At 69.8% G+C, this 13004-nt stretch overlaps 1 protein-coding gene across 1 annotated transcript; it reads left to right on the top strand.

Moving 5' to 3' along the window:
• The first annotated feature begins 1045 nt into the window (after positions 1-1045).
• Positions 1046-12201, top strand: NPR1 (natriuretic peptide receptor 1). Its single transcript, XM_082780693.1, has 21 exons — positions 1046-1808; positions 3406-3605; positions 3902-4015; positions 4395-4530; positions 4790-4881; positions 4969-5104; positions 5195-5279; positions 5364-5484; positions 5585-5659; positions 5730-5807; positions 5896-6000; positions 6149-6220; positions 6669-6828; positions 6906-7061; positions 8073-8241; positions 8370-8516; positions 9165-9357; positions 9443-9617; positions 11296-11394; positions 11500-11591; positions 11853-12201. The coding sequence occupies exons 1-21, from the start codon at positions 1136-1138 to the stop codon at positions 11913-11915; spliced, it is 3141 nt and encodes a 1046-aa protein (XP_082636819.1). The 5' UTR covers positions 1046-1135; the 3' UTR covers positions 11916-12201.
• The last annotated feature ends 803 nt before the right edge of the window (positions 12202-13004 follow it).

The following is a 13004-nucleotide window of genomic DNA, read 5'->3' as shown; positions in this document are numbered from 1 at the left end:
GATCTAAGCGGAAGCGGCCAATCGCAAAGCGATTTCAAGGAAAGGGGGCGGGAGTGTGGGGGAGCCGCGCTGCGCATGCGCCGGCCCCGTAGCGGCCGCTGGAGGGGGCGCAATGCTCAGGAATGGAGCGGGCGGAGGGAGCTGCGCGCATGCGCACACCGTGAGGTGGAGCTCTAAGGGGCGCAGGAGGGTGGTGAGCAGCGGCAGCAGAGTGGCGCAGCGGAAGCGTGCTGGGCCCATAACCCAGAGGTCGATGGATCGAAACCATCCTCTGCTAGTAGAATTTTTTCCTCCCCTGCCCTGGGTGTTTTTTTTAATTACCGCTTTAATTAAGTGATTTGATTACAGCCGCCGACCTCCGGCGCTCCCTAGTGCCTCTCCCCGGCCGCGCTCAGCTGCTGCAGCCTTGACCGGCGCACCCCGGCGGGGCGCGGGCATCCGCGGTGCTGGGAGCGCCCCGGGAGCCTCCCGTGTGCTGGGGGCCACGCGTGTCCGGGGGGGGCCGAGCCCACGGGGCAGAACCCACGGAGCCGCGCCCGTCCCGTGGCGGGGCTCTCCGTGCCACCCTTTTCCTCCTCCACGGCAGTCGTACCTGGCGTAGGGCTGCGATTTTTCCCCCCGTGGGGGTCGCGGTGACCCCAAAACCCCCACGGAGCCCTCGGGGGGGGAGAGACCGGAGGCTGCTGGGCCCCCCCTGGATCCCTCGGACCCCCACGCGTGGGTGCGGGCGGGCGGCGCTGCCCCCCGAGCCCGGCGCGACGTGGGAGACGGGGGGGGGGGACAGGACGGGGGCCGGCACCGGGAGGAGTGGGGGGGTCCCACGGAGTTCGGGGGGGGGGGGTTCGGGGCGTTCCGCACCGCCCTGCCCAGCGCTGGAGCCGTCGGGGCAGCCGCCGGGTGTCCCACGCGTGTCCGCGGCGCGGGTGGAGAGCGCTGCGTGGATCCGCGTGGGGCGTGGGATCGGGGGCAGGGGGTTTGGGCGAGGAAGCCCCCTGGGTGCGGCGGGGCCGGGCAGGAAGGGGTTACCGGCGGCGGCTGGGAGCAGCCCTTTGTCACCGGCCCGGGGAGGGGTGGGGGGGGGCCAGGAAGGGCTCAGCCCCGCCGCGGGGAGCCGCTGGCGGCGGGCGGCCGAGCGATGCTGGCGGTGCTGGCCGCGCTGTGCGGCGCGGGGCCGGGCGGCCGGGCGGCCGCGCTGACGCTGGCGGTGGTGCTGCCGGAGCGCAACGTGAGCTACCCGTGGGCATGGCCGCGCGTGGGGCCGGCCGTGCGCCTGGCAGCCGCCGCCGTCAACGGGCGAGCCGACCTGCTGGCCGGCCACACGCTGCGCTGGGTGTTCGGTAGCAGCGAGGACCGGCACGGGGTGTGCTCCGAGATGGCCGCCCCGCTGGCCGCCGTCGACCTGCGGCTCGCCCACCACCCCGCCGCCTTCGTGGGGCCCGGCTGCGTGTACACGGCGGCGCCCGTGGCGAGGTTCACCAGCCACTGGCGGCTGCCGCTGGTGACGGCGGGGGCCGAGGCGCACGGCTTCGACGACAAGCGGGAGGAATTCGGGCTCACCACCCGCGCCGGGCCGAGCCACCGCAAGCTGGGCGAGCTGGGGGTGCAGCTCCACCGCCGCTTCAACTGGACCCGCCGCGCCCTGCTGGTCTACTGGGACGAGAAGCTGGACGACCGGCCCTACTTCTTCGCCGCCGAGGGGCTCTACGTCCAGCTGCCCACCCTGCGCAACCTCACCGTCATGGACGTGGTGTTCCGCGACAAGGGCAACTACTCCTTCATCATCCAGGAGATCAAGCAGAAGGGACGCAGTGAGTGCGGGGGTGGCGGGGCACGGCCGGGCGCGGCTCCCCTCGGGTGCCCGCGGCTCCCCACGGGTGTCCGGGACTCCCCGGGGTCGTGCGCGGTTCAGCGCGGCCAGGCACGGCTCCCCTCGGGTGGCCACGGCTCCCTATGGCCAGGCACGGCTCCCTAAGGGCGTTCGTGGCTCTCTACAGGTGTTCCCGGCTCCCCGGGGTCGTGCGCGGCTCACCGCGGCCGGGCACGGCTCCCCTCGGGTGTCCGCGGCTCTCCACGAGTGTCCGCGGCTCCCCAGGGTCGTGCGCTGCTCCCCAAGGGTGTGCGCGGCTCGGCACAGCCGGGCGCGGCTTCCCTCGGGTGTCCGCAACTCCTCAAGGGCGTTCGTGGCTCCCCACAGGTGTCCGCGGCTCCCCAAGGACGCGCGCGGCTCCCCACGGGTGTCCGCGGCTCCCCTGGACGTGCACAGCTCCCCAGGGTCCGCGGCTCCCCGTGGGTGTCCCCAGCTTTTCCCGTGTGTCCCCAGCTCCCCACAGTTTTCCGCGGCTCCCCCCGGCCACCCCCAGCTCCCCACGGGTGCCCCCGGCTCCCCACGGGTGTCCGCGGCTCCCCAGGGGCGCTCCCAGCCCGCCCCTGCTGACCACGGCTTTGCCCGGCTGTGCGCGGAGCCCCCCCCGCGGGGAGCACGGGGTGCGGGGCTGTGCGGGGGGGGCGCGGGCGTGCGGGGCTCCCCACGCGTGTGCACAGCCCCACGCACGGCTCGGTACGGCCGGACACGCGTGGGCACGGGGCGGGGGTGCACGCCACACGCCCGCAGCGTCCCAGCCCCGTGCGCTGCCCCCCCCGCCCCGGCGGGGCGCTGGGCACCGGCCAGCCCTGGAGCGCGGCCCGGGCAGGGCCCCCCCCGCTGGCGGCTGCTTTCCGGGGGCGCCGCCTGCCCGGGGCTGGCACGGCCGGGGCACCGGCCCCCCGCTCCCGCCGGGACGGAGCCGTCTGGGCGCCCCCCCCCCGGGAACGGCGGCTCCAGGGGCTGGCAGCGGCGGGCGACGTCTGCCCGACCCCGCTGTCCCCGCTGGGTGCTGTCTGGGGACCCGGCGGCGGCAGCCCGGAGATGCCGGGCAGCACCCCAGGGTGCTGCCGGGGGGAGCGGGGAGGGGGCGCGGGGCAGCGGCACCCACCAGGGTCCCGGCAAATAAATCTCGGCCGTCGATCTGGGCCATGCGGAGGAGGAAACAGAGTCAGGAAAACAGGAAACCTCGGGCAGGGCTCGGCGGGGGCACACGGGCGGGCAGCGGGCGCGGGACCCCCGCTCCCCCCAGCATCCCGCTCGGTGCCCCCCGAGGGCGCAGCAGCCCCCGGTCCCTGCTGCACGCCGTGCCGGGTGGCGCAGCACAAGGCACGTCCCCTGCTGCGGGATGGGGGACCCTCGGGTCTGATAACAGGATGGGGCTGTAATTAAATCGCCCTAATTATCGCTGCCGGTCCAGCTGCTGCAAATCCAGACCCAGGCACGGAGGGACTCGGGGTGCGGGGCTGAGGTCGCCGCCCCCCTTTGGGGTTCTCCACCCTGGGTGGGGGGTCCGGTGCCATGAGCGGTCTCGCCCCGCGCAGTTGTCTACGTGTGCTGCGCGCCCGACACGCTGCGGGAGCTGATGCTGCAAGCCTGGCGCGAGGGGCTCACCCGCGGCGACTACGCCTTCTTCTACATCGACATCTTCGGGGCCAGCCTGCAGGGCAACCACTTCCCCGAGCCCCAGCGGCCCTGGAAGTGGGGTGACCGCGACGACGCCAGTGCCCGGCAAGCCTTCGAGGTGAGCACCCCGGGGTGCTGCGCCTGGGCAGGGACCCCCGCGTGCGTCCTCTTCGCCCCCTCAATGTGAGTGCCGGCGCTGCCCCAGCCTCCCCTGCCCGCCTGCTCCCTGCTGGCAGCCCCGGAGGAGGAAGGAAGCGAGATTAATTTCCCCAGGTCCCGGCTCCAGCGCTGCCCGGAGCTATTAATAGGTGCAGCACGAAGCCTGCCCCAGCCCCTGGGACTTGGGGGACCCCATAACGGAGGGGAGCGGGCAGGGTCCCCGTCCCCGCTGCCAACTGCTCGCCCCCACCCCAGGCTGTCACCATCATCACCTACAAGGAGCCCGAAAACCCCGAGTACCGGCCCTTCCTGGCCCGGCTCAAGGAGGAGGCACTCACCCACTTCAACTACACCATGAAGGATGGCTTGGTAGGGCACGGGGACGGGGCTGGGGACGGTGGGGGGCATGGGGTGGGGCTGCGGGGGGACAGGAGTGGAGCTGGGGACGTGGGATGGAGCCGGGGACAGGGGGACAGGGGATGGAGGCAGGGACACAGGGACATGGGATGGAGCTGGGGACGTTGGGGGCAATAGGTGGAGACGGGGATGGAACTGGGGACAAAGGGACACGGGATGGAGCTGGGGAAAAAAGGGACATGGGATGGAGCCGGGGCTGTTGGGGATGAGGGGGTGCACGATGGCCTGGGGCTGTTGGGGACCAGGGGCAGAGGATGACCTGGGGCTGCTGGGGACAAGAGGATGCGGGTCCCCGGCTGTGCCCTGTCCCCAGCCAGCTCCGTGCCCCCAGATGAATTTCATCGCGGCCGCCTTCCACGACGGGGTGATGCTCTACGCCCAGGCCGTCAACGAGACGCTGGAGCGGGGCGGCTCCATCACCAACGCCTCCGCCATCACCCGCCAGATGTGGAACCGCACCTTCTACGGTGGGTGTCCCATCCCCGTCCCGTCCCCGTCCCGTCCCCGTCCCCATCCCGGCCCCAGCCCCGTGCCCGGCCCCAGCAGGGCTGGGTGCTGCCCGCCCGCCACGCTCCCAGGCTGGTATTTTGGGATCGGAGCCAGCGGGATGGAGATTTACAGCCCCGGGCACGACGGAGCCACCATCCCCGCCAGCGCTGGCCCCGTGCCCCGTCCCCTGGCTGGGGTCCCTGGCTCGTCCCCGAGCCCCTCGCCCTCCGTCCCCAGGCGTCACCGGCTTCCTGAAGATCGACGAGAACGGGGACCGGGAGAGCGACTACTCCCTGTGGGACATGGACCCGGTGCGCGGTGACTTCCAGGTGAGAGCCAGCCCCAGCGCGGGGCCACCTCGGTCCCCAGGGGGCTACCGGGGGCCTCGTCCCACCCGCGTCTCGTCCCCATCCCAGATCGTGGCCAACTACAACGGCACCACCAAGAAGATCCACATGGTGCCGGGGCGCGACATCCACTGGCCGGGGAACAGGGTTCCCTCCGACGTCCCCCCCTGTGGCTTCGACAACAGCGACCCTCAGTGCCGCAAGGGTGAGCGGGGGGGGTCACCGGGGTGAGACCCCCTCAGGGCAGGGGCTGGGGTGCCCACGACCCCCTCACCGCCCTCCTCTCGCCCCGCAGCCAGCCTGAGCACCCTGGAGGTGCTGTCCCTCGTGGTCAGCCTGATCCTCCTGGCCATCACCATCATCTCCTTCTTCATCTACAGGTGCGGGGAGCGGGCTGGGGAGGGAGGGGGTGGCCCAGGGGGTCGGGGGACCCCCGGGGGTCTCATCCTGCCCTCCCGCTGCAGGAAGCTGCAGCTGGAGAAGGAGCTGGCGGCCGAGCTGTGGCGCATCCGCTGGGAGGACGTGCAGATGAGCAGCCTGGAGAAGCACCTGCGCAGCGCCGGGAGCAAGCTCACGCTCTCGCTGGTGAGCACCCAAAACGTCCCCAGACCCCCCCGGGCAGTGGGGACAGGGATGGGGACAGGGACGGGGATGGGGACGAGCTCACCCCACGTGCTTCCCGCAGAGGGGCTCCAACTACGGCTCGCTGATGACCGCAGAGGGGCAGTTCCAGGTCTACGCCAAGACGGCGTACTACAAGGTATGGGGGCACGGGAGCGGGGCTGGGTGCCCCCCACCTACCTGGCACCCACCCCCTCGCCTGCCCCCAGGGCAACTTGGTGGCCGTGAAGCACCTCAACCGCAAGCGGATCGAGCTGACGCGCAAGGTCTTGTTCGAGCTGAAACACGTAGGTGGAGCTGGGAGGGGGGGACAGGGCACGGGGCAGGGTCCCCGCAGCGGGGCAGAGCCCGGCCCCACAGCCCGCTGTCCCCTAGATGCGGGACGTCCAAAACGAGCACCTGACCCGCTTCATCGGCGCCTGCACCGACCCCCCGAACATCTGCATCCTGACCGAGTACTGCCCCCGCGGGAGCCTCCAGGTGCCAGCGGGGTCCCCGCTCCCCGATAGGAGCCCGTCACCCGGCGTCAGGGCTGCACGGGGCCAGCACCCTGCCTTCGGGCTGCATCGCCCCATGGGGCTGCCCGGGGTGGGGTAGAGCAGCGAGGTGACCCCCCTGCACCCACCAGGACATCCTGGAGAATGAGAGCATCACGCTGGACTGGATGTTCCGCTACTCCCTCACCAATGACATCGTTAAGGTAACGAGCTGCTTCCCATGGGGGTCTCTGTGGGGCAGGGGGACCGGGTCCAAGCGTTCTCCATCCATCCATCTGTCCGTCCGTCCGTCCGTCCGTCCGTCCATCCATCCATCCATCCATCCATCCATCCATCCATCCACTCGTCCACCCATCCATCTATCTATGCATCTACACAACCATCTGTCCGTCTATCCGTCCACCCACCCATCCACCCATCCATCCATCCATCCATCTGTCCAACCGTCCGTCCGTCCGTCCATCCATCCATCCATCCATCCATCCATCCATCCATCCACTCATCCACCCACCCACCCACTCATCCATGCATGCATCCACCCAACCATCCATCCATCTGTCCGTCCACCCACCCACCCAACCGCCCACCCTTCCATCCACCCACCCATCCACTCACCCCCCCACCCACCCACCCACCCCCCCACCCGTCCAGGGCATGCAGTTCCTGCACAACGGCGTCATCGTGTCCCACGGGAACCTCAAGTCCTCCAACTGCGTGGTGGACAGCCGCTTCGTGCTGAAGATCACCGACTACGGGCTGGAGAGCTTCCGCGCGGCCCCCGATGGCGAGGACTCCCACGCGCTCTTCGCCAGTGAGCAGCGCCCCCGTGCCCCGCCGTCCCCGTCCCCGGGGTCCCTGCCCGGCCCAACCCCGTCCCTGGTGCCGCAGAGAAGCTGTGGACGGCGCCCGAGCTGCTGCGGATGGAGGCGCCGCCGGCACGGGGCACGCAGAAGGGCGACGTGTACAGCTTCGGCATCATCCTGCAAGAGATCGCCCTGCGCAACGGCGTCTTCTACGTGGAGGGCATGGACCTGAGCCCCAAAGGTGGGAAAAGGACGGGGTGACGGCGACGGGGAGGTGCTGAGGGGTGCTTGGAGCTGATGTGATGGGTGCTGGGATGTGGGATGGGGTGAAGGGACCTGCTGTGAGGTCTTGGACATGCTGTGATGGGTGCTAGGACCTGGGATGGGGTGATAGGACCTGATATGGGATGCTGGGATCTGTTTTGGGGTCTTGGACCTGCTGTGATGGGGTCTTGGATCTGCTATGGGGTGCTGGAACCTGTTACGGGGTGCTTGGACCTGGGATAGGCTGATGAGACCTGTTATGGGGTGATTGGACCTGCTATGGGGTCTTGGACTTGCTATGGGGGTGCTTGAACCCACTGCTGTGAGGTCTTGGACCTACTGCTATGGGGCCTTGGACCTGCTATGGGGTCTTGGACTTGTGATGGGTGCTTGGACCTGCTGCAATGGGTGCCTAGACTTGTGATGGGTGCTGGGACCTGTTATGGGGTGCTTGGACCTGAGATAGGGTGATGAGACCTGGGATGGGGTGCTTGGACCTGCTATAGGGCCTTGGACCTACTGCAGTGGATGCTTGGACCTGCTATGCAGTCTTGGACTTGCTATGGGGTGCTTGAACCCACTGCTATGGGGTCTTGGACCTGCTGCAATGGGTGCTTAGACTTGTGATGGATACTGGGACCTGCTATGGGGTGCTTGGACCTGCTATAGGGTCTTGGACCTACTGCTATGGGGTCTTGGACCTGCTGTGGGGTGCTTGGACCTACTGCAATGGGTGCTTGGACCTGCTATGGGGTCTTGGACCTGCTATGGGGTCTTGGACCTGCTATGGGGTCTTGGACTTGCTATGGAGTGCTTGGACCTGCTGCTATGGGGTCTTGGACCTGCTGCTGGAGCGCTTGGACTTGCGATGGGTGCTGGGACCTGCTATGGGGGCGCTTGGACCCGCTGCTGCGGGGTCACGGACCTGCTGCCGGGTTCTTGGAGCCACCCAGGGTGCCGGCCCCGCCGACGGGTGCGCGCCCCGCAGAGATCATCGAGCGGGTGAAGAGCGGCGAGCGGCCCAGCTTCCGCCCCTCGGCCAGCGTGGGGTGCCAGCTGGAGGAGCTGGGGCAGCTGATGCAGCACTGCTGGGCCGAGGACGTCCTGGAGCGCCCCGACTTCAACCAGATCAAGGTCCAGCTCCGCAAATTCAACAGGTGCCCGCGCCTCCTCCCGTCCTGGTCCCCCTCCCCTCCCCAGGGTGGTCCCCGGGTGGTCCCAGGGTGGTCCCCGGGTGGTTTTCCACCCCCCCCCAGCCCCATGGGTGCTGACCCCCTGCCCGCAGGGAGAGCAGCAGCAACATCCTGGACAACCTGCTGTCGCGCATGGAGCAGTACGCCAACAACCTGGAGGAGCTGGTGGAGGAGCGCACCCAGGCCTACCTGGAGGAGAAGCGCAAAGCCGAGGCTCTGCTCTACCAGATCCTGCCCCAGTGAGCTCCTGGGGGGTGGGGGGGACGAGGGGGGGCGTCTGGAACCTGCCCCCAGCATTGAGTGCCCTGGGGCACCACCCAAAGGGTTCCCCCTGTGGGTTCCCCATGGGTGCTGTGCGTGGTTGGGGGTGCTTGGAGGGCCCTGGGGTGATCAGAGGACTTGGGGACCCCCAGGGCCTCACCCGGTGGCTTGGGGTGATCGGAGAAACTGGGGATCCCTGGAGACCCCAAAGCTCCCCCAAGATTTGGAGTGATCAGGGAACCTGGGGATCCCTAGAGACAGACCCCAAGGCCACCCCAAGGCTTGGGGTAATCAGAGGACTTGGGGACCCCCAGAGCCCCCCATGGGGCTTGGGGTGCTCAGAGGACCTGGGGATCCCTGGAGACCCCAAAGCTCCCCCAAGGCTTGGGGTGATCAGAACTGGGGATCCCTGGAGACCCCAAAGCCCCCCCTGTGGCTTGGGGCTGGGGGTGACCAGAAGCACTGGGGACCCCCCCCCCACATTCCCCTCCCCATGGCTCACCATTTGGGGTGCCCCCAGACTCCCCAAGCCCTTCAGAGCTGCTCAGCGGGCTGGAGCCCCCTGGGGACCGGAGAGGGGTCCGAGGGGCTGCGCCCCCCTCACCCCAACCCCAAAACGCCCCCAGCTCGGTGGCGGAGCAGCTGAAGCGGGGCGAGACGGTGCAGGCGGAGGCCTTCGACAGCGTCACCATCTACTTCAGCGACATCGTGGGCTTCACGGCGCTGTCGGCCGAGAGCACCCCCATGCAGGTGGTGACGCTGCTCAACGACCTCTACACCTGCTTCGACGCCATCATCGACAACTTTGACGTCTACAAGGTGAGGCCGCGCGCCCGCCGCGGCCCCAATCCTCCCAGGGGTGTCCCCACGGAGCTGGTGGCACCCCCCCATGGCCCCCCCGCAGGTGGAGACCATCGGGGACGCCTACATGGTGGTGTCGGGGCTGCCGGTGCGCAACGGGAAGCTGCACGCCCACGAGGTGGCCCGCATGGCGCTGGCGCTGCTGGACGCCGTCCGCTCCTTCAAGATCCGCCACCGCCCGCAGCAGCAGCTCAAGCTGCGCATCGGCATCCACACGGGTCAGCCGCACGGGGACGGGGACGGGGACGGGGAACGCGTGCAGGGTGGTGGGGACGGGGATGGGGACAGGGCACCCATGTGGGTCAGCGGCATGGGGACAGGGATGGGGACATGGTACCCATGTGGGTTGTTGGGGACAGGGACAGGGATAGGGACGTGGCACCCATGTGGGCCAGCAGCATGGGGACAGGGATGGGGACATGGCACATGGGTCAGTGGGGACAGGGATGGGGATGGGGACATGGCACCCATGTAGGTTGGTGGGGATGGAGATGGGGACATGGCACCCATGTAGGTTGGTGGGGATGGAGATGGGGACATGGCACCCATGTAGGTTGGTGGACACAGGGATGGGGATGGGGACAGGGCACCCATGTGGGTCAGTGGCATGGGGACAGGGATGGGGACGTGGCACCCACATGGGTCAGTGGGGACAGGGATTGGGACGTGGCATCCACACAGGTCAGCGGCACGGGGACAGGGATGGGGAACACGTGTGGGGCAGTGGGGACGGGGATGGGGACAGGGCACCCATGTGGGTCAGCGGCATGGGGACAGGGATGGGGACGTGGTACCCATGTGGGTCAGTGGGATGGGGATGTGGCACCTGTGTGGGTTGTTGGGGACAGGGACAGGGATGGGGACGTGGCGCCCATGTGGGTCAGCGGCACGGGGACGGGGATGGGGAACACGTGTGGGGCGGTGGGGATGGGGACAGTGATGGGGACACGGCATCCCTGTGGGTTGGTGGGGATGGAGATGGGGACAGGGACCTATGTGGGTCAGTGGCATGGGGACGGGGATGGGGACATGGCACCCAAATGTGTCGGTGGGGACAGGGATGGGGACACGGCACCCATGTGGATTGGTGGCACGGGGGACAGGGATGGGGACGTGGCACATGGGTCAGTGGGGACAGGGATGGGGATAGGGACGTGGCATCCCTGTGGGTTGGTGGGGACGGGGAGGGGGATGGGGACATGGCACCCACATGGGTCAATGGGAACAGGGATAGGGATGTGGCATCCACACAGGTCAGTGGCACGGGGACGGGGATGGGGAACACGTGTGGGGCGGTGGGGACGGGGATGGGGACAGGGCACCCATGTGGATTGGTAGCATGGGGACAGGGATGGGAACACGGCACCCAAGTGGGTCCATGGGGACAGAGATGGGGATGGGGACGTGGCATCCCTGTGGGTCAGTGGGGATGGGGACGTGGCACCCATATGGGTTGGTGGGGATGGAGATGGGGACGTGGCACCCATGTGGGTTGTTGGGGACAGGGACGGGGACAGGGCACACGTGTGGGTTGGTGGGGATGGAAATGGGGACATGGCACCCATGTGGGTCAGCAGCATGGGGACAGGGGTGGGGACACGGCACCCACATGGGTCACTGGGAATGGGGACAGGGACATGGCACCCACCTGCATCAAAAGGGTGGGACTGGGGACACGGCACCCACAGGGGTCACTGGGGATGAGGGCTCCCTGCCCCCCCCCCCCCCCATCAGGGCTGGGGGGCACCCAGTGGGGCACCCACCCCCTACAAGGACCCAGGGGACAGGGGCGGAGGCAACACCAGCACCTGGGGGGCCACCAGGGGCCAGTGTTGGGGGGGGGGGGGACCAGGACAGGGCTGGGGGTCGCGGGGGGGCTCACTGGGGGTCCCGCAGGGCCCGTCTGCGCCGGCGTGGTGGGGCTGAAGATGCCCCGGTACTGCCTCTTCGGGGACACCGTGAACACGGCCTCGCGCATGGAGTCCAACGGGGAAGGTGAAGGCTTGGGGGGGGGCCAGGGGAGGGTTAGGGGGGGTTAGGGGGGCAGTTTGGGGGGTGGCCCGGGCACCCATGGGTGCTGACGGGGCCGCCCCCGCCCAGCCCTGAAGATCCACATCTCGGCCGTGACCAAGGCGGTGCTGGAGGAGTTCGGCTGCTTCGAGCTGGAGCTGCGGGGGGACGTGGAGATGAAGGTGAGCCCCGGACCCCCCCCAAAAAACTGGGGACCCCCCCCCCACCCAGCGGGGTCCCCCCGTGTGCTCCCCCACACCTGTATCCGTGCCCTGCAGCCCCCCTGGGGCGACGGGTGCCCCCCTGCACCCCCTGCCCCCAATCCCGCTGGGTGCCCCCCTGCGCCCCCTGCCCCCCCCCATCCCACCCACCGTGCCCCCCCCATCCCAGCCCCACTGGGGGTCCCTAACCCACCCCCCCCGACCCCCCCTCCTCTCCCGCAGGGCAAGGGCAAGGTGAGGACGTACTGGCTGCTGGGGGAGCGCGGGAGCAGCACCCGGGGCTGACCCCCCCCCACCGCACCCACAGCCCCCCCACGGGGCCGGCACCGCTGTCACCGTGTCCCCCCCCCCAAAAAAAAAAAAAAAAACAGGCTGGGGTCACACGGGGGGGGCCCAATGCCGAGGCTGAACCCCAAACCCCAAAACTCGGCGGGTGGGGGCAGCCCAAGCCCGCCGGGGGGGGCATCGGCCAGGATGGGGCACGGAGGTGGCCGGGGGGGGGGGGGACACGGGGATGGCCCCGTGGCCCCAAGGGGGGGTCGGTGCCCCCCCTGCCCCCCTCCCCGGGCGGCGGGATGGGAGCGATGGAGCTCGGATTTTTGTAATAAAGCTGGTGTGTGCGCAGCTGCCTGGCTGTCCCCTGCTCGGGGGGGGCACTGGGTGTCGCCCCCCCCCCCGTATCACCCTCCTTGGGGGGCACTGGGAGCCCCCCCATGTCCTCCTTCTGGGGGGGGCCACTGGGTGTTGTGTCACCCTCCCAGGGGGGCACTGGGTGTCCCCTGACCCTTGGTGCCCCCCCCCGGCCCCCCCCTTTTGCAGGGTGGCTCGAATTTGGGGAGGGGGCTCGGAATTTTTTTTGGGGGGGGGGCACCCCGGCAGTGAGGTTTGGCAGGGTGGGGGGTCTGGGGGGGGGGATGTGGGGTGCTGACGGCCTGGGGGGGGTGTCCACGGGGTGGGGGTTGGGGGAGGGTCCCAGGGGGGTTTGGGGGTCCGGGGGGGTCCCGGGGGGGGTCCCGGGGGTCCCGGCTGTGCCCGCCCTGGGGGGGTCCCGGGGGGGTTTGGGGGTCCTGGGGGGGCCCGGGGTTGTCAGGGGGGGTTGTGGGGCCCGGGGGGGTCCGGAAGGTCTCGGGTGGCCCCGTCCGTGCCCGCCCTGGGTTGGGTTTGGGGGTCCCGGGGGGGTCCCGGGGGTCCCGTCCCCGCCCCCCCCCCCCCGCGCTCACCCCGCGGCGCCCCCCGGCAGTGGGCGGGGCTCCCGCGCGGCCCGGCCCCGCCCCCTCCACCCCATTGGCCGCCCTTCCGCGCGCGGCCCCGCCCTTTCTCCCCTCCTCCCCGCGCTGCCACTCAAATCCCGCTCTCCATTTCCATTGGCCCACA

The sequence above is a fragment of the Aythya marila genome (genome assembly GCF_965140915.1).
Source record: "Aythya marila genome assembly, chromosome: 29".
NCBI classification, from domain to species: domain Eukaryota; kingdom Metazoa; phylum Chordata; class Aves; order Anseriformes; family Anatidae; genus Aythya; species Aythya marila.
Note: the sequence above shows the minus strand (reverse complement) of the source record. Positions and strands in the feature narration are given on the sequence as shown.